The sequence below is a fragment of the Neovison vison genome, chromosome 1, assembly GCF_020171115.1.
Source record: "Neovison vison isolate M4711 chromosome 1, ASM_NN_V1, whole genome shotgun sequence".
NCBI classification, from domain to species: Eukaryota; Metazoa; Chordata; class Mammalia; order Carnivora; family Mustelidae; genus Neogale; species Neogale vison.
The window spans coordinates 45,856,463-45,879,352 of NC_058091.1; the positions used below are offsets into that span (position 1 = coordinate 45,856,463).

At 38.0% G+C, this 22,890-nt stretch overlaps 1 protein-coding gene across 10 annotated transcripts in view; it reads left to right on the forward strand.

Annotated features, from left to right (window-relative positions):
- SNAP91 (synaptosome associated protein 91) overlaps nt 1–22,890 on the forward strand; it is a 147,974-nt gene that overhangs the window by 36,814 nt on the left and 88,270 nt on the right. For all 10 annotated transcript variants that reach the window (XM_044246305.1, XM_044246282.1, XM_044246330.1 and 7 more), the window contains exons 3-7: nt 13,086–13,228; nt 13,858–13,933; nt 14,689–14,791; nt 16,496–16,589; nt 17,500–17,611. In XM_044246305.1, the coding sequence (XP_044102240.1) occupies nt 13,086–13,228; nt 13,858–13,933; nt 14,689–14,791; nt 16,496–16,589; nt 17,500–17,611 (528 nt within the window). The remainder of the gene's footprint in view (nt 1–13,085; nt 13,229–13,857; nt 13,934–14,688; nt 14,792–16,495; nt 16,590–17,499; nt 17,612–22,890) is intronic.

The window sequence follows — 22,890 nt, forward strand, 5'->3', positions numbered from 1 at the left end:
TTATTTTCCAGCCTTCCCCATGTCACTTCAGAAGTTCTATATGCAAAATTTGTATTTTATAAAATTATTTCATATTATTAGTTCTCCTCTCTGCATAGGATAAGGATATTCTCTTTCTCTTTCCCAAAACGTGATCCTTTCATCTATGCTCTGTATCCTAGTTCCTATAACCAATTCACCCGAAACAGAACTTCTACACAAAGGACCCCTTATCTCAAGGGAAGGCACTGCTGGGGGTGGTTTAACTCTGTAGAAGGGCAGAAACAATGTGATACTCCAGTAATACTGAAGCTGGAAGACACTGTAGAAGTCTTGAGCCTGGCTCCTTTTTGCGGTGTTTTGATGCAGTTTTGTATCCCTTAGGATTCTTCTAACTGTAAGTGTTGGAACGCCCCAAGTCTGGAACTAATGAGCCAATTTACTGTCTTCCTTAACAAGAAGTCTGGAGGTGGGGTAGTCCCAGGGTTTGATTAGCAGCTCAGCAGCAGCACCGAAGACCTAGGGGCTTTTCATGTGTCCCCACTGCTGGCTCCAGCTTGCTCAAGTCCATCTTCCTGTCTCAAGATGACCAGGACATCCTATGCAGACACAGCTGTGTCCACTGAAGAAGGGGAGGCACGTGTCCACTCTGTTAATTATACGATACTGCTTATTCCAAAGGACTGCCCTTCATGTGTCCATGTCTAGGTACAAGGGAAATAGGGATGGCACATAATCTGGCATTTTTTGGCTTTTCTGATGGGTGGGCCAGGCAGGGGGGATGGGTGGCATTTGCTGGTAAGAAAGAAGAGAGAAGGAAATAGGTATTGGCGAGGCAGCCACTGATGTCTGCCATTCAGCATCATTGAGCCCAAACAACCTTAGACCGTCAGCATCATTAGCTTTTTATATTGCCCACATTAGAAAGATCACCTTCTGTTTTCAAATGTTTGCGCTCTCCAATGTTGTTAACTAGTAGGAGGGGAGGGAAAGAGTAGAGAAGGAAGGAAAAAAAAGATAAAATTTTAAAAGAACCGTTAATAAATTTACATATAATTTCACGTGGCAAACACTCTGAGACATTAATGTCTAAAATCTGTGTATTAGTGTATCGCTGGATTGTCTGTAGCTCCTCAGTCTCTTTTGGGAAGGATAAGTTTAGAAGATGATTGTAGATGAAGGAATGATCAGTCTTTGTTCCCCTTTCTGGCATTCAGTCTAAGGAAAATTGCTGTTCTAGTGGGGTGTGACAGAATCTTGTAATTAAACTTAGGGAGAGATTTAAACATGGAATATAAGTTCCCTTTCTAAATTTAAGCTGCTGATAAAAGTATATATAAATCAATGACATAGAAAGTAAGTCTTTCTAATTTGGTGATTCAGTTGTATCCAGTAAGAATTATGGAAAGAAATAGACTTTTAATACAAACTATCAGCTTTAGTATGAAAGTACTTTATACTGAGGCAGATAATGCTAACCCAGTCATAGCTGTCTCACCTATTAAGACACCTATTAAGTCTCACCTTTTATATACCATTGCCTGTGTTAGGTACCAGGGATCAAAAGATACAGATACTGACCTCATTCCTACTAACTGGATCTTGAATTCTAGTAAAGCAAAGACATATGTAAATTAACAATTATAATTTTATGTAACAAAGGCTGTCATGAAGATATGAAAGATTAGCACAAGTGACAATGTCTGTCCTATAAGGCAGTTAATATTACTCCCATTTCAGGGTGAAAATACAGAGCCACGGAGTGGTCAAATGAACTTGTCCATTAGTAGCAGAGCTAGGTTGTAAACCAGGTCTGTGGACCCAATTCCAGCATCCTTTGCCCTGCTCTGCATGGAAGAAAAAACTTAAAGCATCTTCTCCATCTGAGACCAGTGTTAGAAGAGACTTCTTGGAGGTTATAGTATTTGAGATTGCTTTAAGAGCTGAGATCACAAAAGAGTAAAGGCAGAGTCGTTCTAGGCAGTAAGAGCAGCCTGAAAAGGTATCGATACCATATTGTTGGTGCACAACTCACAGCAAAGAGTAGGAAAGTAGCTGCTTCTGATAAAAGGTCTTTTACTCAGGGCTGAGGTAATTGTATTTAATGCAGTGGACAGAAGGAGGCCCCAGGGAGGTTTTGAGCATGTGACTGCCAAGATCAGAACTGTATACTTAGGCAGTTATTTTTCCACAAGTGTATCTAGTTGGGCTGGAGGTGATCCAGAGAATAGGTTACAGAGCAGTCCAGGTAAGAGGTAACAAGGGCCCTGTCATGTGCTATCTTTCCACATGGTGGAAGTAGTTGAGAGCCTCATTAGTAGTGGAAAAAGACATAGGTGTTCAAGAATTTGAGAGCTATTCAGGTTTGTTGCCATTGTCTTATTTTAGTGAGCAATTATTTGCAACTCTCAAAAGTTAAAGTTCTTTTTCCACTTGCATTTGTTTCTTTTATTCTCTAATTTTGTTGATACTTTCTTGCCTCCCAGAGATTTTCTAATATATTTTCAGTTGCTTAAAACTACCAAAAAGACAGACTTAGACATTGTGGCAAGATGGAATAACAGGGTGTATATTTACCCCTCTGACTGAAATAACTGAGATGCTAGACAGACTATATTGAAGAACTGTTTTCAGTGTACTGGACATCAGGCGGTGGGATGCAGTGATCCCTGTGAGATGGAGAACAAAGTGAGTTCTGGGATGGTCCCAGCTTACTGTCAAGAGAGAGGTTCCAGGCTGTAGCACGAAGGAGAGGACCCCATCTGAACTGGAGTTTCCTCTGAATTGCAGAGATGGAGCTGAGTCTTTAGAAAGATTGATACAATTGAAATGACTTTACCCAAACTGATCAGAAAGAAAGAGAAAAAAAAAGACATAATTTACCAATATCAGGTATTTATGAGATGACATCAAGACTTATGCTATAGATGTTAATAGAACAGTAGGGGAATACTGCTGACAACTTGGTACCAATGTAACACCTTATATGAAAGGGGTGAATGTGTTGAAAAAGACAAACTTCCAAGGTTGGGGGAACCAGGTGGGGGGGATTGGAGAGGGCATGTATTGCATGGAGCACTGGGTGTGGTGCAAAAACAATGAATACTGTTACGCTGAAAATAAATTTAAAAAAAAAACTAAAAAAAAAAAAAGAAAAAGACAAACTACCCAGATTCATTCAATCTCCCTATATATCTATTAAAGGAATTTATGTCATGGTTAAAAACATTCTTTCAAAGAAAAATTCCAGCCCAGAAGACTACCAAACATTTAAAAAAGAAATAATCCCAATTTTACACACAATCTCTTCCAGAAAATTGAAAATGAGAGAATACTGATTTTGTGAGACCATTACTCTAATTGTAGAACTAGACAAAGATATTAAAGGAAAAAAAACTATAGACTGATACCCCCATGAAAATAAATGTAAAAATTATTTTTTAAAAATGTTTTATTTATTTAAGTAATCTCTACACCCAACGTGGGGCTCAAATGCATGACCCTGAGAGGAAGAGTCACATATTCTTCTGACTGATAGATAAAATATCAAGACCAAAAGAGTTTATCCCAAGAATGCAAGGTTACTTTAACATTTGAAAAGTAATCAATTTAGGGGCTCCTTGTGTGGCTCAGTTGGTTAAGCATCCAACTCTTAATTTCAGCTCAGGTCATGATCTCAGGGCTGTGGGATTGAACCCTGTGTCTGGTTCTGTGCTAAGGAGGGAGTCTGCTTGTGCTTCTTCCTCTGCTCCTCCGCCACTTGTGCACTTTCTCCCTCTCAAATAAATCAGTAAAATATTTACCAAAAAAATCAATGTAATTTACCATAATAGACTGAAAAGGAAAAACTGTATGATCATCTCGATAGATACAGAAAAATATTTGACAAAATCCAACATCCATTTATGATTAAAACACTCTCAACAAATTAGGGATAGAAAGAGACTTCCTTAATGGGACATAGGATATGTGTGGAAAAACCTACTGCTCACTGCTCACATTTACTAGTGAGAAACTGAATAAACTGAATGCTTTCCTGTAAGATCAGGAATAAAGAAAGCAATGTTCTTTTTCACGCTCTTCAGATTGCATTGGAGATTCTGGCCAATACCAATACCAAGAGTTAATTAATTAATTAATTAATTTTAAAAATAAGGAAAAAGTAAGAACCAAGATGCCCTTCAACAGATGAATGGATAAGGAAGATGTGGTCCATATACACTATGGAGTATTATGCCTCCATCAGAAAGGATGAATACCCAACTTTTGTAGCAATATGGACGGGACTGGAAGAGATTATGCTGAGTGAAATAAGTCAAGCAGAGAGAGTCAATTATCATATGGTTTCACTTATTTGTGGAGCATAACAAATAGCATGGAGGACAAGGGGCGTTAGGAGAAGGGAATTGGGGTAAATTGGAAGGGGAGGTGAGCCATGAGAGACCATGGACTCTGAAAAACAATCTGAGGGGTTTGAAGTGGCGGGGAAGTGGGAGGTTGGGGTACCAGATGGTGGGTATTATAGAGGGCACGGCTTGCATGGAGCACTGGGTGTGGTGAAAAAATAATGAATACTGTTTTTCTGAAAATAAATAAATTGAAAAAAAAAAGAAAAATAAGGAAAAAGTATCAAGATTGGAAAGAAGTAAAAACTGGCTTTATCATAAATCATGTCATCTATGCAGAATTTATGATAGAATCTACAAAAAACTGACAAGTCAAGCAATGTTGTGTGACATAGTCAATATACAAATGTAAGTTTTATTTCTTAATACTGGCAATAAACAATTAGAAGTGCAAATGAAAAAGAAACAATACCATTTACCATCTTTTTTTTTATCATTTACCGTATATTTATCATCAAAATATATGAAATACTTAGGAAGGAATCTGATAAAATACACGTGAGACCTGAATACTGAACACTGTGCAACACTGTTGGGACAAATTAAAGCAGATCTAAATACGTGAGAGACAGACTATGTACATACGTGGGAAGACTCAGTATTGCTAAAATGCCAGATCACCCCAAATTGATCTATATAGTCAACATAGTCTCTGTCAAAATCCCAGCAGACATTTTTTGTTAAAATGGATAAATTCTTTGTAAAACAGAAACATAAAGGATTTAAAAGAACAAAAACTACATTGAAAAAGAGAGGGCTAACACTACCTGATTTCAAGAATTATTAGAATTTACATTAATAAAGATACTGTGATATTGAGATAAAAGCAGACAAATAGATCAATAGAACAGAATAAGGCCTGAAATAGACCCCAAGAAATGTGGTCAGTTGATTTTTGACAAAGGTACAAAGTGAGAAAATAAAAAGTAGGAGAGAATAGGTTTTTCAACAAATAGTGCTGGAACAATTTGATAGATGAAGAAGAAAAAAAAGACCCTGTATCCATACCTCATTTATTTAAAAAATTAACAATGTATTATAGATCTAAATATACAATCCTAAAACTTTAAAACTTGTAGAAGATACACAGGAGAAAATCTTTGTGACTTTGACTCAAGCAGATTTCTTAGATATGACACAAAAGCATGAATGCTTAAAGAAAAATTTAGTAGACAGGACTTCATCGTAATTGAGAATTTCTGTTCTTTGAAAGACACTGTTTAAGTCATGAAATTGGAAGCCATAGATTTGGAGAAAATATTTGCAAATATTTCTGATAATGGACTTGATCCAAAATAGTTTGACAATTAGAAAATAAACAGTCTGATAAAAATGGGCAAGAATTTATACCTGTGGCAAATAAAGTAACAAAAAGCACATGAAAAATGTGTTCAATGTTAGTAGCTATTACAGAAATGCAAAGAAATGAGACCATGAGACACCATGTAACACCTGTTAGAATGGCAAAAAATAAACTGGAGTGCCAGTACGCTGCTGCTGGGAATATAACATGATGCAGCCATCTTGGAAACAGTTTGGCAGTTTCTTAAATATTTACTTCAAAATGATCTGAACAGTCTATTCCTAGGCAGTTACCCAAGGAATTGAAAGCATATGTCCATCCACATCCTCATACACAAGTGTTCATAGCAACTTTACTTGTAATAATAAAAACTGGAATCACTCCAGATGTCCATCAATAGGTGAATGTTACATGCTGTATCCATGTAACAGAATACGCCTCAGTAATAAAAATGAATGAACTATTTGAACTACTGAAATGTGCAGCAACTGGAGTAATCTCAAAATAATTATCCTAAGTGAAAGCCAGACCTCTCCCTTGCTTCCCTTCCCCTCCATATATGATTCTCTTTATTAGAGAATTTTTACTGTATTAGAAGATACAAACTAAGGTATATTGGCTGATGGCAAATTGGTGGTTGCTAAGGAAACAGCAGCAAAGAATGGCAAGGGGTAGGAAGGAGGAATTATAAAAGGTCTCCAGGAAAGTTTTGGGGGTGATGAATATGTTCATTATCTTGATTTTGATGATAGTTTTATGGAGGCATGTTTGTCAAAACTTATCAAATAATATCCTTTAAATATGTACAGTCTTTTTAATGTCCATTGTATTTCAGTAAAGCTATTTTAAAACCTATCTTTAAAAAGGTACTAGATCTGGTATGCCTGGGTGGCTCAGTCAGTTAAGCATTTGCCTTTGGCGCAGGTCATGATCCGAGGTTCCTGGGATCAAGACCCGCCCGCATTGGGTTCCCTACTCAATGGGGAACCTATTTGTCCCTCTGCCTCCAGTTCCCCCTGCTTATTCGCACTCTTTCTCTTTCTCTCTCTCTCTCTCTGACAAATAAATACATAAATCTTAAGTAGATACCAGATCTGTCAACCAATGCTTTGAATTCTAAAGAATTAAAATATGACAGATATTTAACATTTAGATTTACAATTTTCAGCAACATTTTTTTCTGTGTGTTTATATCTATGCTTTAAGTTTTTGAGATTCTTTAAATGGAAACCCTTTATTTGGTGAGCAAGTAAAGCAATGGACAGATACTTATATAAATTACTGGCAAGAATATAAATGTTGCAACCACTATGTAAAAACACTTTGTAAAGTTAAATATGTGGATACTCTACAACCTCGCAATTCTCTCTTTAGATATATACCAAAAATAGCAACTCTCAAACTGTTTGGTCTCAAGATACTTTTGTAGTTTAAAATTATTTAGGAATTCAAAGAGCTTTCAATTATGTGACCTGTATCTTTAGATATTTAATGTATTAGAAATCAAAACTGAGAAGATTTTAAAATATTTCAAAATAACAATAATAAACCTATTGGTATATTTAACACAGAGTACTTGTAGGGAAAATAATTATTTTCCAAAGCAAAAATATGGTGAGAAGAGTGCTATTGTTTGGTATCTTTATACATCTTTTTTATGTCTTACTCAATAGAAGATAGATGCTCCTATCTGTTTCTATAGTCAGGCTTTTGGAAGGTATTGTTTTAGTTAAAGTGTATGAGGAAAATCTGTCTTCACACAGATACACAGTTGGAAAGCAGAAAGCACTTTTAATAGCTTTTTCAGAAAATTGTGGATATCCTTTGATACTATAACTCTTTAAGTGGTGTTTTCTTGAATTTAAATCACAATATTGATTCTGAAACTACATCAGTGGATTGTTTTTGTACTCTGTTACATTAAAGTCTACTGGCATTGGTCTTCTTTACTTTGAATTAACTGAATGTATTTTTTTAAGATTTTATTTATTTATTTGATAGCACAAGCGTGGGAATTGGCAGGCAAAGGGAGAGGGAGAAGCAGGCTCCTCATAGAGCAAGGAGCCAGATGCGGGGCTATATCCCTGGAACCTGGGATCATGACCTGAGCTGAAGGCAGACCCAGGTGCCTCAAATGTATTATTTTGTAACATTTCATACTAGTCTTTTGAAAAATATTGGTTCACTGAGATACATCTTCCAAAATGTTTTCCTATTTCATTATATAATACAAGTGATACTAACGTCACCAACAATCTTATCAGAGAATGGGAAAATTGTGAAGCTTACTGTGGCAGACACAGTAAGAATTTTTCTAAATTAGAATTTTTCTAAAATTCTGATTTTTACTTGAAAGATTGAATTTTATCATTGGCCACCAGTACTGTCATTTGTTTTCTTTGAAGTGACAGACTCACTTTATTGTTGAGAAAGTAACTGCTGAATACCAAGTCAGAATCACCATGAAGTCTGTCATTCGTTCTTTCAAGTAGAATAGTAGTCTACACAAGTAATTAGTTCAGCTCCCAGTTCAAACACGCAATTGCTTTTACTTGAGACAACCATTAATCTCTGTTGTGCATCAGAGGGGTGTGATGCAAACTTCCCATTTAGTGATGGAAGAGGGTCAGCGAACATTTTCTCTAAAGGATCAGAGAGTAAATATCAGACTTAGCGGACCGCTGAATTTAGTTTGAATTGAGTGTTGTAACTATTCAACTGTGTAACTGTAGCATGAAATCTGTACGTAAACAAAGCCTTAGACAGTATGTAAAGAAATGGGCATGGCTGTGTTCCAATAAAACTTTTTTAAGCAAGCCAGATTGCGGAGCAAGCAGTAGTTTGCCAACCCCTGCCATAGGGTTTTTTAAAAATGAATATTTTAAAGTCAAGATTTAATAAAAGTTAAAATTTCTTCTTTATTGAGGACTTGCTTCTTAGCTGATCTTTCTTCCATTTCCACTCTAACACCCATCCTTACTCTCCTAGTGTGTGACCCTTCTCTTTGAGGCTAACTCTGACTTATGAGCCCTGAATTCTAGAGTTCATTCTGCCTCTAGACTTTCCCATACGTCATCTCTATTCCCTTTTTTACCCTCACCTCTTTTTGCCTTTTCCAACTTAGTGTTAAACGTGCTTAAACCCATCTTTAAACCACATCTTTAAACCACAAAAAAACCGTCCTCCCTTATTTATGTTATAAATATGTGTTCTATATTTGAGCTTTTTTTTAAAGATTTTATTTATTTATTTGACAGACAGAGATCACAAGTAGGCAGAGAGGAGGAAGCAGGCTCCCCGCAGAGCAGAGAGCCTGACATGGGGCTTGATCCCAGGACCCTGAGATCATGACCTGAGCCGAAGGCAGCAGCTTAACCCACTGAGTCACCCAGGTGCCCCTATATTTGAGCTTTATTTCCTTCCCATGGCAGTTGTCCCATAGTTACACATGTTCTATTCTTCATGTTCAGCTTGTGAGGACTATATAGTTTTTGACATTGGTGAACCCTAATTGCTTCTTGAATTTTTGAAGCTCTTTTCTTATTTGGCTCTCACTCTCACTTTCCTGGGCTTCTGCTTACCATCTGACTGTTATTTCACTCACTCTTCTTCAATTCATCTCTAAAATTTGGTCTTTCTTAGCTCTGACTCTTACTTCTTCACTTATGTATAACATAATTTCCATTGTGGTTTTTTTTTTTGTAGGATTTTTGGTTACCTCTTTGCTTTCATGATATCAGCTCCCATTTTGTTGTTGATGACTCCCAAATTTGTACTGAGGCTAAACGTTTGTCCTGAACTTTAGAACATGCTTCCAGTCCCTTATCAGACATCTCAACATAGATCTCCAGCAGCTACTTCAAATATTTGTGTTCAAAATAGTTTGTCTTATTTGAAACCAACTTTCCTCCCTTTTCAGTAAAAAAGAAAAAAAAATTTACTGGACACCAAATCAGATATCTGAAATTTTTCACAATTCTTTTTCCCTTCCCCTTTAATATCCATTTGCTCACCTCGAAATCCCATCAGTTGAGCCTCCTGAACTGAATATCTTTCTGCTCCATTCATTATCTCTTGCCCCCACTGCCTATTCATTAGCCAGGTTAACCTCATCTGACTCTCAACTGGGCTTTCTACCTTCCTCTTTTCCTGTCTTCTAGTATATCTTTCCAGACAAAAGTAATTGTTCCTTATCCTATGCCTCTGCTTACCTTGAAGATAGAATTTAGTAGTCACTGAATGATGTGGTTGACTGTAGAAGTGAAGTCTTATACAATCTGCTAAAATACTTCAAGGGCTCCTGTTGGTCCATAGAGTGAAGTCCAAACTGTTCAGTCATGTGTGAGATCCCTCAGTGGTTATCCCCTAGCTCTTTAGTTAAGTTCCTCCTACCACCAGCCCACATATACCTAGCCCCCACACTACCACAGTTCTCCAAGGACTCACCACCTCTTAGGCCTCCCTACTTTGCACACTTGGTAAATATGTCCTACTCACTCCTCTCCCATGGAAGAACCGACTTTAGGATCCTCCCCCATGGAGTTTTTCCTAGTACTCCACTCTGTTCTCATAATGCATTGTGTGTATAGCAGTATTTACAAACAATTATTTTGGGTGCCTGCTATGTTCAGATGCTTTAAAACCCTTATAATAGTCCTGAAAGGTACAATGATTACTTCCCATTTTTATGATGAGGCCCTAAATTAAAGAGGCATTTAATTTGCCAGAGTTGTACATCTAGACAGGGCTAAGCTAGCCCCTGGACCTGGGCTCTCTTTGCTCTCTCTTGCTGCCTCTCTTTGCTCATTTCATATATGGTTTTCTCTATTCTCTGAACAGGCATTTGTCTCTTCTGACCAGCAATATGTTTCTGTATCCCCAGAGCCCAGTTCAATAACTAAATGAATAGAAGAGTTTGTGACTGACACTGAGTTTCAAGTGTAAAATAGTCCCATGATAGAGTCTTAGAAAACAGTGTCACAGCTTAGTGATTTTTCTTTTTTAAAGAACCATTTAGCATAATGTCAGCCAGCGAAAAATAGTTATCATATATCTCTTTGATATGAGGAATTTGAGAGGCAGGGCAGGGGGGCTCATTAGGGGAAGGGAGGGGAAAAATGAAACAAGATGGGACTGGGGAGGGAGACAAACCATAAGAGACTCTTAATCTCAGGAAACAAACTGAGGGTTGCTGGGAGGTCGGGAGGAGAGGGATAGGGTGGCTGGGTGATGGACATTGGAGAGGGTATGTGCTATGGTGACTGCTGTGAATTGTGTAAGACTGATTGATTCACAGACCTGTACCCCTGGGGCAAATAATACATTATATGTCAATTAAAAAAAAAAAGAACCGTTTGCTTATATTTTGGGTTATGGTATGGGGGGGGTGTCCATTTGTTCAACAATTGTTTATTGTCCACAGTGCTCTGCAAAGCTTTGCACAGAAAACAGACATTCACATGACCGTTTCCATCATCAGGCAGCTTTGGTATGGTAGAAACTTAACGACCCATACACATCTAACCTGAATAACCACCAGGAACGAAATGCTTCAAGTTTTAAAGCAGCAGGAGGCCACATGGGGCTTCATTTAAGGGGACCAGGAAAGATTTCCTGAAGGATGAGTAGAATTCTAATAAAGGAAAAACATTGAGGGAAGGTGTTAAAGTGAATAGGGGTGATGACTGGAATTTAAAATAAAGTAAAAACTAAGCCTGGTCGGGTCCATTTATAATTTGGAACAGTTACTGATACCCTCTAGTCTAGAATTTATTTCAGACATGGAGCATCAACTTTTTAAAAACTTTTTTTTTGTAAAATACAGAAATGCATAAAGCAGCTGCATAGTTGCATGATTACTGAGTGTGGATTTTGAATAAGGAAAAGGATGGGTCTGTGTCTCTGCATTTGTTGCATGGGATTTTCTTGTAGCTGAGTATCATGAGTTCTCCACAAGATGGGTGTGGCCTGTGAAGGAAGTCTTGTAGTATCATCTTGAGGAGGCCAGACTGTGCTGTAGGAAGCACCAGCTGACCCTTGAACAATGTCGGGGACTTAGGGGCGTCGACCACCTGCATAGCCAAAAATCTGAGCATAACTTTTGACTCCTCCAAAATCCTACTGCTGACCAAAAGCCTTACTGATAACATAGTCAGTTAACATACTTCTTTTATGTTACGTGTGTAAAATACTGTATTCCTTACAATAAAGTGAGAAAAAAAAGTTATTTTAAAAATCATAAGGAAGGTCACCTGAGTGGCTCAGTGGGTTAAAGCCTCTGCCTTCAGCCCAGGTCATGATCCCAGCATCCTGGGATCGAGTCCCGCATCGGGCTCTCTGCTCAGCAGGGAACCCTGCTTCCCCCTCTCTCTGCCTGCCTCTCTGCCTACTTGTAATCTCTATCAAATAAATTAAAATAAATAAAAAATTTAAAAAAAGAAAATCATAAGGAAGAGAAAATACATTTATGGTACTGGAGTATATAAAAGAAAGAAAAACCTGTGTGAAAGTGGACCCTTGCAGTTCACACCCATGTGGTTCAAGGGTCAACTGAGCCACTCTGAAGTCTGCCCCAGTGTGGCTTAGCTTCTTTTTCTTAATATGTTGATCTTTGATTGCCTCAGATAATTTTTTTTTCCTTCAGATAACTTTTTCACAGCACTCACCACTTTCTCTGAATGCTGGGCAGCCCGCCTTGGCTACTATATAAAAAAATTTTTTTCCCCTGAGGTACAGCTGGAATCATACAGATAATATGTAAATGTGGACAGTGAATGCACTTTAAAGGTTTACTCTTATAAACTCAGGTCTCATAATAGTAATTCAATGCATGCATGGTATTTTTTGGAAGCTTGGTAAGTGTAATGGAATTTTTTTCTTTTCTTTTTTTTTACTATTTGCTCTCATTCTGCCACTTCAGTGGCACATATATTTATTAGCGCTCATCAAACTTAAAATCTAAGTGAAGTATGCATTTAGCTGCTTAATGTTTCAAAGAAATACATTTATGTTATTGCCTTCACTTGGTGTATCAAGTAAGCTTGCATGTGTTTGAGACATTGTACTAGAAAAGAAGAATTAACAAGAGGCTTAGCTTTCCTGGAGTTTGTAATTTTAAAGAATGACATCGGTACCAGAAAACAGATAAAATTCAGAAGAGAATTCAATGGAAAAAATAAACTTAAAAAAAAAAAACCACAAATGCATTGGCTAAATCATGTATTTGTGTGTGCATATGCAAAAATATTATGGCTTAATTTTTTAAATTTGGTTGTTAGCTATTGTCAAAGCAATTTTGGGACTTCTGTTTTAGTAAATAGGCTTAAATGTTTAACATTTGAAATGGCGTTCTGTATGTAATGATTAATATTATTGTTGGATTTCTTCTGCTTTTGTAGATTTGATCCAGGCTACCAATGAGACCAATGTTAATATTCCTCAGATGGCCGACACACTCTTTGAGAGGGCAACAAACAGTAGCTGGGTGGTTGTATTTAAAGCTTTAGTCACAACACATCATCTCATGGTGCATGGAAATGAGGTAAATGAAGTAAACTTAACTTTTCTTGTTGTGGAAGGGAGGCGTTTATGGAAGGCTCTTCTACTTTTCATTAATCAGGAATGTATGTTCAAAATCATCGAGAGTACAATTTTAATCTTCTGTTTAGCTATTTTTTAAAAAAAATGTGAAGTTAAACATTCTCTTGGAGACATTGAAATATTAAATATTACTCGTACCTAAAAGGTATATACCATATAAATACATTAATGGGCAAAATTGTTAGAAGAAAGAAACAATAAAACTATTTTTCCCATTAGGAACAGTCTTTTGTACCTTTAAGTGAAAATTGCTTTCACAAAAATACTTAATTTTGGAAAATATTAATAAAATAAAAATTACCCATTTTATATCGAATACCTACTGAATCATATTAAACTGCAGTGTTTTTGTTATATAAAAAAATGAATGGTCATAAAATTTAATTCTAATTTAGTGAGTACTTTTCAGTCTTTTTTCCTCCTCAGAGAAAGCAGACTAGGAAACTTTATAATAACTAAGTAAAAAAAAAAAAAGTCATAGTGAGAATCTGCAATATCCTTTAGCATCAGAAATTGTTTAAAGATATGATTTGGGAATATTGGTTTTAATTCTTGGTTTTTGTTTTTCAGAGATTTATTCAGTACTTGGCCTCTAGAAATACACTGTTCAATCTCAGCAATTTTTTGGACAAAAGTGGATCCCATGGTGAGAATATGTTCTCTAATTTTTTGGATAATGCTTTTGATACAGGGTTTTGTTTTGTTTTTTTTTCAAATGAGGTTCATAATATATAATTAGTATAGCTGGTAGTTCTGTTGGGTATTTACGAAAAAATATTAAAGTAATTAGTTACTTTGTAGAGCTTCAAAATATTTGTTAGAAAACTCAGCTTATAAATTACATATTTTACTTTTTGTCCTTTTCAGCATTTACCTTAACAGTCAGTATTCTAGACCCACAGTTGTTTGTTTATGAAAGTACAAAAGGCAATGAAATAAAAGATACTTTCCTAATTTAAAATAAAAGAGATTCCAGTCTTAAACATTCTTTGTAAATTAGTAAATTTAAACTACGGTCATAGGCTCATTCATCGTAGTTACTGGTCTCCTATTATGTATAAGGTGAGCACACCAAGCAAATGGATAGTTCTCAGAAAGCTACAAATATTAAGCCTGAAACAGCATGTTAGTTGAAATGGTGAACAAAAATGCAAGGAAAATTCAGAGAAGACATTCTCTATTTGGATGGTAACATAACGAAATTGAAATGTCTTGGAATGTCTCATGCCTGAAGTATTTTTGCTTGCAGTAAGATTTTAAGTGAGTACTTTCTGCTGCCTTTATTGACTTCATTCTAGCATTATTTACATTTGGAGAGCTTTTTTTTTTAATTGATACTAAGCGAAACACAATGGAAGGTATTGTATTAATTAGTTTTACTTCTTCTGCCCCTTCCCCCAGGTTATGATATGTCTACCTTCATAAGGCGTTATAGTAGATATTTGAATGAAAAGGCTTTCTCTTACAGACAGATGGCATTTGATTTTGCCAGAGTGAAGAAAGGGTATGTTTTTTTCTTTCTCATATTTATTTGAGAGTAAGTCTTTGAGGCATACTTGACTTAGCTAAAGTTTAAATGCCAGATAATTTTGGTCATGAAGGCCCAGTTTATAATCACCTGAAAAAAGAGACTCAATAGTATTACAGAAATTAGCCTTGAGGTTGTAGTATATGTTATTTTATTTATATTTGCATGCAGAAAATCTGATTCACTGCTCAGAAGTGACATGGTATAACATTTTATTTGTTAAGTTCAAATCAAAATTCTTAAGCTCATATATTCCTTTAAATAATTTTAAATGGAGAGAATTTAAAGTTCATTCTGAGTTCAAAGAACAGTGGCTCTAGTTTACAATGGTTATTTCAGTGTGTTTTGATTGAAGTGAAACTGAACCATGTATATGGTTAAATCTGTTCTTGAGAGGTAATAATGTCCTAGTATCTCACACACACACACACACACACACACACCATAACTGAACTGATTATTAATACTAACCATAGATTGACAAAACCTCGTTGAAACACTTATATTTTAATTCATAATTACCATTTATTTTCCTCTAAATAGTTGTTGAATTTAATCAGAAGTGTTCAGCCATAAACTTATGGAAATCTTGTATCTGTTCCTGACTTGAAATAATGGCAAGGTATTGTAGAATGTTTAATATTTTAGTCTCAAGAATTCACACAAAAAGGCAACACTCTATTTTTCTAACAGTGACCCAGCCTTAGCTTTCAATTATGTTTTAATTATGGTACTGAACAATTATAAACTTGTGTGTTCAAAATAAATTAGTTTCTGGTGGGTGAATATTTTACAAATTTAAGGTTTTTATGTCATCCCCTTCTCCTTAGAGATGATTCTAGTTTCCATGTCTTCCTCTGACTTCTTACATGGCCCCTGGCAGCTGTAGCTGATGTACCCAGCTGCATTGTAGCCTTTCTTCAGTAGGTCTATAGCCTTCTTAGAAACTTCTGCATCCCATAAAGGGGCACACAAGGATACTTTGGGATGCTTTCCCTACCCTTGAAGTGGGAGATGCCCTGAAAGTTGACATTTTTAGCCTCTTGACATGAGCTGGGTATTTCCTCAACTACTCTAATACTGCCCAGCTGGACCGTTACTGGTGGCAGAGGCTCCATAAGGGGCCTGTGGGCAGACACGGCGTTCAGTGCCCTGCCTGATGCACCCTCTCCCATGAACCTCCAGTTGTGTCCTCCACAGCTGGTTAAACTCTATCTCCTTTTGGCCAACCCGTGCCTATCAGCTTGCATGTTTCTTCCCTTGAGAGTTAATAGTATACACTCCGCACTCCCAGTCCTATACACTCCGCACTCCCATGTTCTAAGACATGTGTTCTCTCTTTCTTAAAAAACCAACTGGCATTCACAAAACTTACACCTCTGTTACAGATTTGGGAAAATCCATCCAGTAATTCGACTGATCTCTTTTATCCAAACCACTGCTTTCTTCCCGAGGGCAGTGCAAAGAGGAAGAAAGCACTGCCCATGTGCTTGAGGAATAAGAATGGGGAAGAAGAAGTAGTATAGAGGGGGGAATCAACTACAGCCTCTTAATATCTCAAAATCCTCCCACAAGATTAACAAGGAAATGGAGGGAGAGCAGCTTGGAAGAATGCACGTGGTCTCGAATTTTCTACAAAGAAGGAAGTTGCATCTTTTTCTTTTTCTTAAACAATTGTAGGGCCGATGGTGTAATGAGGACAATGGCTCCTGAAAAGCTACTGAAGAGTATGCCGATACTACAGGGACAGATTGATGCACTGCTTGAGTTTGATGTATGTACCTCCCTAGATAACGTGCCCTACACAGTTAGTCCTGTCTTCTGTTTGAAGGTGGGCTCCAGGTACACCTGGAAATCTACTCAGGAAGCAGATTGAGATGTCCTTCATTTTGATGAACCAGATGAACACTTCATGTAGGCTCCTAGCATGGTAGAGATGACTGTGGTTATCCAGATTGTCTGCGCCGTTTCCTGGGTGTTTACTTAAGTCACGGAAAACTACAAACGTTGCATTCCTGGAACCTTGTGTTCGGAGCAGGGTGATGGTCTCCTGTGGTGTTTAACAGGGTGAAGTAGCTGCAAGATGGATCTTTAGCCTCGATAACTAACTAGTTAAATATCTTAGCCTGCTTTTAGAAGCCTTTTATATAGACTGCTTAAATGACACCACCCATCAAAGAGAATTGTTTTTATCTGGTCATGGCCCTTCCTCCTGGCAATACCATCACGACATGTCTCTTAAAGTCATACCCTTTTCTTGAGTATGGTGGTAAATGCCCTAGCCTACAAGTGTGGTACGAATAGATAGAGAAGCCCCCGTACAAAAGAAGTGTAAGCGAAACTGGGGAAATCTGAATAAGACTAGTGGATTATAGCAATCTCACTATGCTGGTGGTGCTGCTGTATAGCACTTTTGTAAGATGTTATCGTTAGGAGAAACTGGGTAAATCGTGCATAGCATCTCTCTATTTTTTACAGCTGCCTGTGGATTTGTGGTTATCTCAAAATGGAAAGTTCAGATAAACATATCTGATTCATAAAAATAAAATATTTTGACAATGTAAGAAGATTTATAGAACATGAATTAATTTCTTAGTAATCCCTTGAGACATTTTCATGTACCCTGAGAAAAATTGTCATTTGATAACATGTGATTAACATGTTACATTTTTATCTTTTTCTAGGTGCATCCAAATGAGCTAACAAATGGTGTCATAAATGCTGCATTTATGCTTCTTTTCAAAGATCTTATCAAACTTTTTGCTTGCTACAATGATGGCGTTATTAACTTACTCGGTAGGTAGAACTGCTGAATGATATCTTTGAATAAAGACTATATCAGAATGCGAGGATTTAGATACCATAGCTTTAATAGATAAATCTAAATATATGATTTGTTCAGGTCACATTTCTCTATTCTTACATCAGTCAAGATTAAGTGCAAGAAACAGAAAGCACTCCAGATGTTTTAAGCAGGAAGGGATTTCCATGCAGGGATTTTAGTGCTCAGTAAAATACTAGAATGACTGAAGTTTCTAGGCTTTGCCTCTTAGAATAAGTCCTAGTAAGTCCTGCTCCACTATGGTAGCTGTGAAGCTACCTCTGATGATACCCCTGGTGACGGATAGGGAATAAGAAGCCACTGCCACCTCATTAAGTATAATAGAAGAGCCATTCCAGCTCCTAGGTTTCTGGACCCATGGACCCTCCTGTGGTGAACAGTGGCCCATAGACTGACCAGTGGTTCAGAGCATATACTAGAATCTCTGACTCTACAGGTATCTTCTTAGAGTGGGTTTAAATAGTGTCTTCTGTAGACTGTTCCATCATTATGTAAGGTCCGCTATTTCCGGAGGGAAGGGATTCATGCTAAGACTGACAAATCCTGTGGGGTACGTCTCTTGTCTCACTTCTTGTACAGCAAAATAATATTGTGTGAGATACCATGAAGGAGAGTAATTCCCCAGATGGTGGTACTGACAAAGCCATATGGGCAGAGGTGATAAATCTTTACCCAAGATAAACTAACTATTTTGGAATAGAGGGATCACTGCTCTTTTCTCTGGTGAAAAGAATTAATCTTTAACTTGTTACTTGGTGGATGACTCTATAGTCCCTGGGTTATGACGCCATGACAGAAGCTCAGGGTTGATCTCGTCCATTGACCGACTGGGGACTTAGCAAGGATGCAAATGTATCAGACTATGTTCCCGGACCTATTCATGACTTCCATTTCTGACATAATAGGCACTATGTTCATCAGTCCTTTTATCCCTGGATCACTGAGAAACTTTTTGTGGCATATGCTCTTTAGTCTACCTTTGTATGGAATGAAAATTGTCTGCTGCTCTTTATCCATTCGGAGAGGTCCACCCACTACCTTTTCTCCAGCCCTTCTTGTTACCAACCTTCCAATTTTATTTTATTCCAAGTCCCTGGTCATTGAGTCCAGCAGTTAGTCATTGCTCATATTTTGGTATAGTTCCATTTGTCTCACCATTTTTTTAAAGATTTTATTTATTTATTTATTTGAACCAGAGATAGAGATCACAATTAGGCAGAGAGGCAGGCAGAGAGAGAGGGGGAAAGCAGGCTCCCCGCTGAGCAGAGAGCCTAATGCGGGGACTCAATCCCAGTACCCTGAGGTCATGACCTGAGCCAAAGGCGGAGGCTTAACCCACTGAGCCACCCAGGCCCCCCTCACCATCATTTTTTTTTTTTAAGATCTTATTCACTTATTTATTTGAGAGAGGGAGAGCACACATCGGGGAGGAGCAGAGGGAGGAGAAAGAGAATCTCAAGCAGACTCTGGGCTGAGTTCAGAGTCTGACGTGGAACTTAATCCCACAAACCTGAGAACGTGACCTGAGCTGAAATCAACAGTTAGATGCTTAACCAACTGAGCCACCCAGGCACCCCAGCTCACCATCTTTCCTTTGATATAAATTGGAAATCAAATAGATATACTGCTTTGAAGTTTGGCCTACAGTAAAGATTTCTTTCTTCTCTCAAAGTCACCCGTTTGAGGGGATAATGACTTAGCAAGCCACTTTTAAGTAGTGCCAACACTGGGTACCTGGTTGGTTCAGTTGGTTAAGTGTCTACCTTCTACTCGTGATCCCCAGGTCCTGGGATCGAGTCCTGAGTTGGGCTTCCTGCTCTGCAGGGTATCTGCTTCTCCCTCTGCCCCCCTCCCACTCATTCTCTCTCTCTCAAGTAAATCAGGTCTTTTAAAAAATAAAAATAGTAATAACTAGTGCTGGCATGAGAAACCATCTCTAAACCAACCTTGAATTCTTTTTCTCCTCAGACCCGTGGTCATGGGGAACTCCCCAGAGACCAAGGGTATGATTGGAGAGAGAGATGAGGAACAGAAGAGTAGGTACAGTGGGAATCTGAGCCATCTGTTTGTACAACCCACATGGGTATTCAGGATTGCCTTGAGGCTGACCGCTTCTATACCACTTTCATTTGATGATAGAGTGTTCTTGTACTTGTCCAGCTCATGGGTATGTATATTAGATAACTAACACTTGAGGTCTTATGATCACTCGATATTCTATGGTTAGACTCTTAGTCTCTATAAGCAAGCCAAGAACAGTTTTTCCAAAGGAGATTAGTTGCTGTCTGAAGAAGACATGGCTTTGCTCCAAAGCACTAGAGGCTTCCACTGTATTTTCCTATTGGAGTGCGCCAGATGCATTCTGCAGCATTTGGATCTCCTGCAGGCACTTTGAGCACTTTCACGTCTTCGGGAACAAAGGGCCATTGGTTCCAGTTTGGAGCAGTTGCAGAGCCTTCCTCTGATCTGGATCATACTTATACCTGACACCACACCTGATACTCTTTTTGGAGCAGAACACATACATGTTGTATGTTACCTCTAAAACTAAAAAAGCTCAGCAAACTTCTGCCTACCTTTTAGTTATAAGGATTGCAAGGTGAAGCAATTTTTCTTTCACATGGAGGGGACCTTTGGACCCTAAGACTTTGTTGATGTAGCAGGTCTCTGAACTTTCATAAATACTCTCTCCCACCCCGTGACATACATGGGACTTATCAGGGCACCTCGCAGAACTGAAATTCTTGCCCACTGGGTTCAATCAGCCTGATGTCATTAACATGATAACCCATGGGATTGTAATAGCCAGAGAGGTTGATATCCTTGAAATAAGTCAGCAAGCGTATACTGTCATCACTGCCAGATGAAAGCAAACTGCTTCTTGTGGGCTCCATTTATTGATAGAGGGATACAAGAGTTTGCTAGTTTGATAGCTGCCCTTCAGGTGTCAAGAATAATGCTGATTTTATGCTGGTAAGAAGAACATGTCTAGAAGTCTGCAAGTTAGGGTCCTCACCTGGTTAGGTTCACAGTAACCTATTGTAAATCTCTACCTACCTTCCATTTCACAAACCAGATATACAAGCTAACTGAGGAAATGATGGAATTGCTACCCCTGTATCTTTCAAGAGGTCAGGAAACCAGTGTGGGGACTCTGCTAGTTTCAAAGTGTTTATTTTCCAACTGGATATTCAGGTTAACTGGGGAAATGACCACAGATAGTTGTGTACATCCACTGGATCTCATTTTCTTTTATCACCTACCCCAAAAAGCTTCTACTCAAGTTGGTAGAACATAGAGTGAAGTCCCTAGGAAGTCCCATCAGTTTAGAGTTAGTGGTCCTGAAAAGTCTCGGTATGACCCCTTTCCCTGGGCCTACTCACCCTAAAAAAAGGTCTCTTCTGCAGAAGAGGAATAAGTGCTCTTGGCTGAGTTTCAGTGACATTTCTCAAGACTAAATGGAGAGCTTATTAAAATTCAGAACACTAAACCTTAACCCAGAGTTCCTAATTCAGTAGGTCTGGGGTTGAGCCTGAGAATTTGCATTCCTAATAAGGTCCGGAGTGGTGCTATTGCTCCTGGTCTAGGATTTCAGTTTGGTAATCACCGTGTTAGAGCTACTTCCAGTTGCTCCAGCTAGCATTTCGAATCCATGTTTTTTGTCATGTTCACCCAAATTGAAAATTATCAATTCTGTCACAAAATCTAATATAATAAACTTTCCTTCCTGTTCAGAACCTTTATAATCCATATCAACTCTCTACATTCTTATCAATAATGGTTGCCAGATACAGAGGGAAAACTGTAAGATGCCCAGTTACATTTGTATTCAGCTCAACAGGAATTTTTTTTAATATTAGTAAGTCCTATGCAATGTTTGGGACATATCTGTGCTAAAAAGTTATCTATTTACAATTCATATTTAACTTAGTATCTTGCATTATCTGGCAGCCCTACTGCCAACAGAAATTTGCAAGAACTTGGACTTCTTTTAGCATGTATATTTTTTCCTCTTGGGTCAGACTTTGTACTAGTCTCCCTTAGCCATGCAGGGATTGCTGCCTTCTCAACCTCATTCTAGGTATTGAGGCAGTTGGCGAGGGGACAGGGACGAGAAATAAATGGATTGGACATGAGAAAATTTTTCATTTCCTCTTTAAAAGTGGCTTGATTACAGCCACCTTTACCAAGCAAGGCAGGACCAGCCTTTTCAGACTGAGAAGGAAAAGCTTCTGCTAGCAAGAGTGGCTCACTTTGATTTGAATCTACCCAAGCGGTCTCCTTTCTAGTTTTTGTTGTTGTTGTTGTTGTTTTGTTTTGTTTTGTTTTTTATTATGTTTAGTTAGCCACTGTATAGTACATAATTAGTTTTGGATGTGGTGCTCAATGATTCATTAGTTAAGTATAACACCCAGTACTCATCACAACACGTGCCCTCCTTAGTACCCATCACCCTGTCCCTTTCTAGTTTTTCTTCTCAACAAATATCCTTTCACAAAGGAAACTGTGGTGAGGCTAGGGATTTAACTTAACCATATACATTGTAATTCAGAAGCTTACGAGATTAGACTCCCTGACTTTCATTGATGACAGCCCTATGTCTGCAAGAGATAAGATTATCTGAGGGCAGTTTGGGAGTAGCACTGTCTGGTGCATGAACCAATAATTTAAAATCCTGTGTTGTCATTTTCCTTTGGAGTCAGGAACAGCCATCCACTCTGCATTCTTTTGCCTTATTCCCATCATGGTGATCTCTCCCAGCAGCTGCTTGGTCTGGTGAGCTTCATTTTAGCTGCTCATTTCAGAAAACCATAGGTTATGATTTAAGTAATCATTTTGCTCCTACATAGCAGAGACCGTAAGAATCCAATTTTCCGACAGTTGTGGGTAGTTATTACTACCTTCAGATCTAGCCAGTTACATATCTAATCCCAGAGTCCCATCTCTGGCATTTTTGAGGGTCTCATTTTCTACAACCACTTCATTTACCCAATACTGTGTTTATTCAAGAAACAGAAACCACTCTCCTCACTCTAATTAGAAAGGATGTAAAGTAGGGAGTTGGGTGCTTAAGTAATTATCAGAAGGCTGCAGGAAGTGGTTCCTGAATGACTTACAGAATCATAAATTCTTACACACTGGGGAAGCTTCTACTTCTGAGGTCACCACTTTGCAGTACACTAAAAATAAGAAGCTGCTGCCACCACCTCAGCTGCCTTGCAGCTGTAGGGAG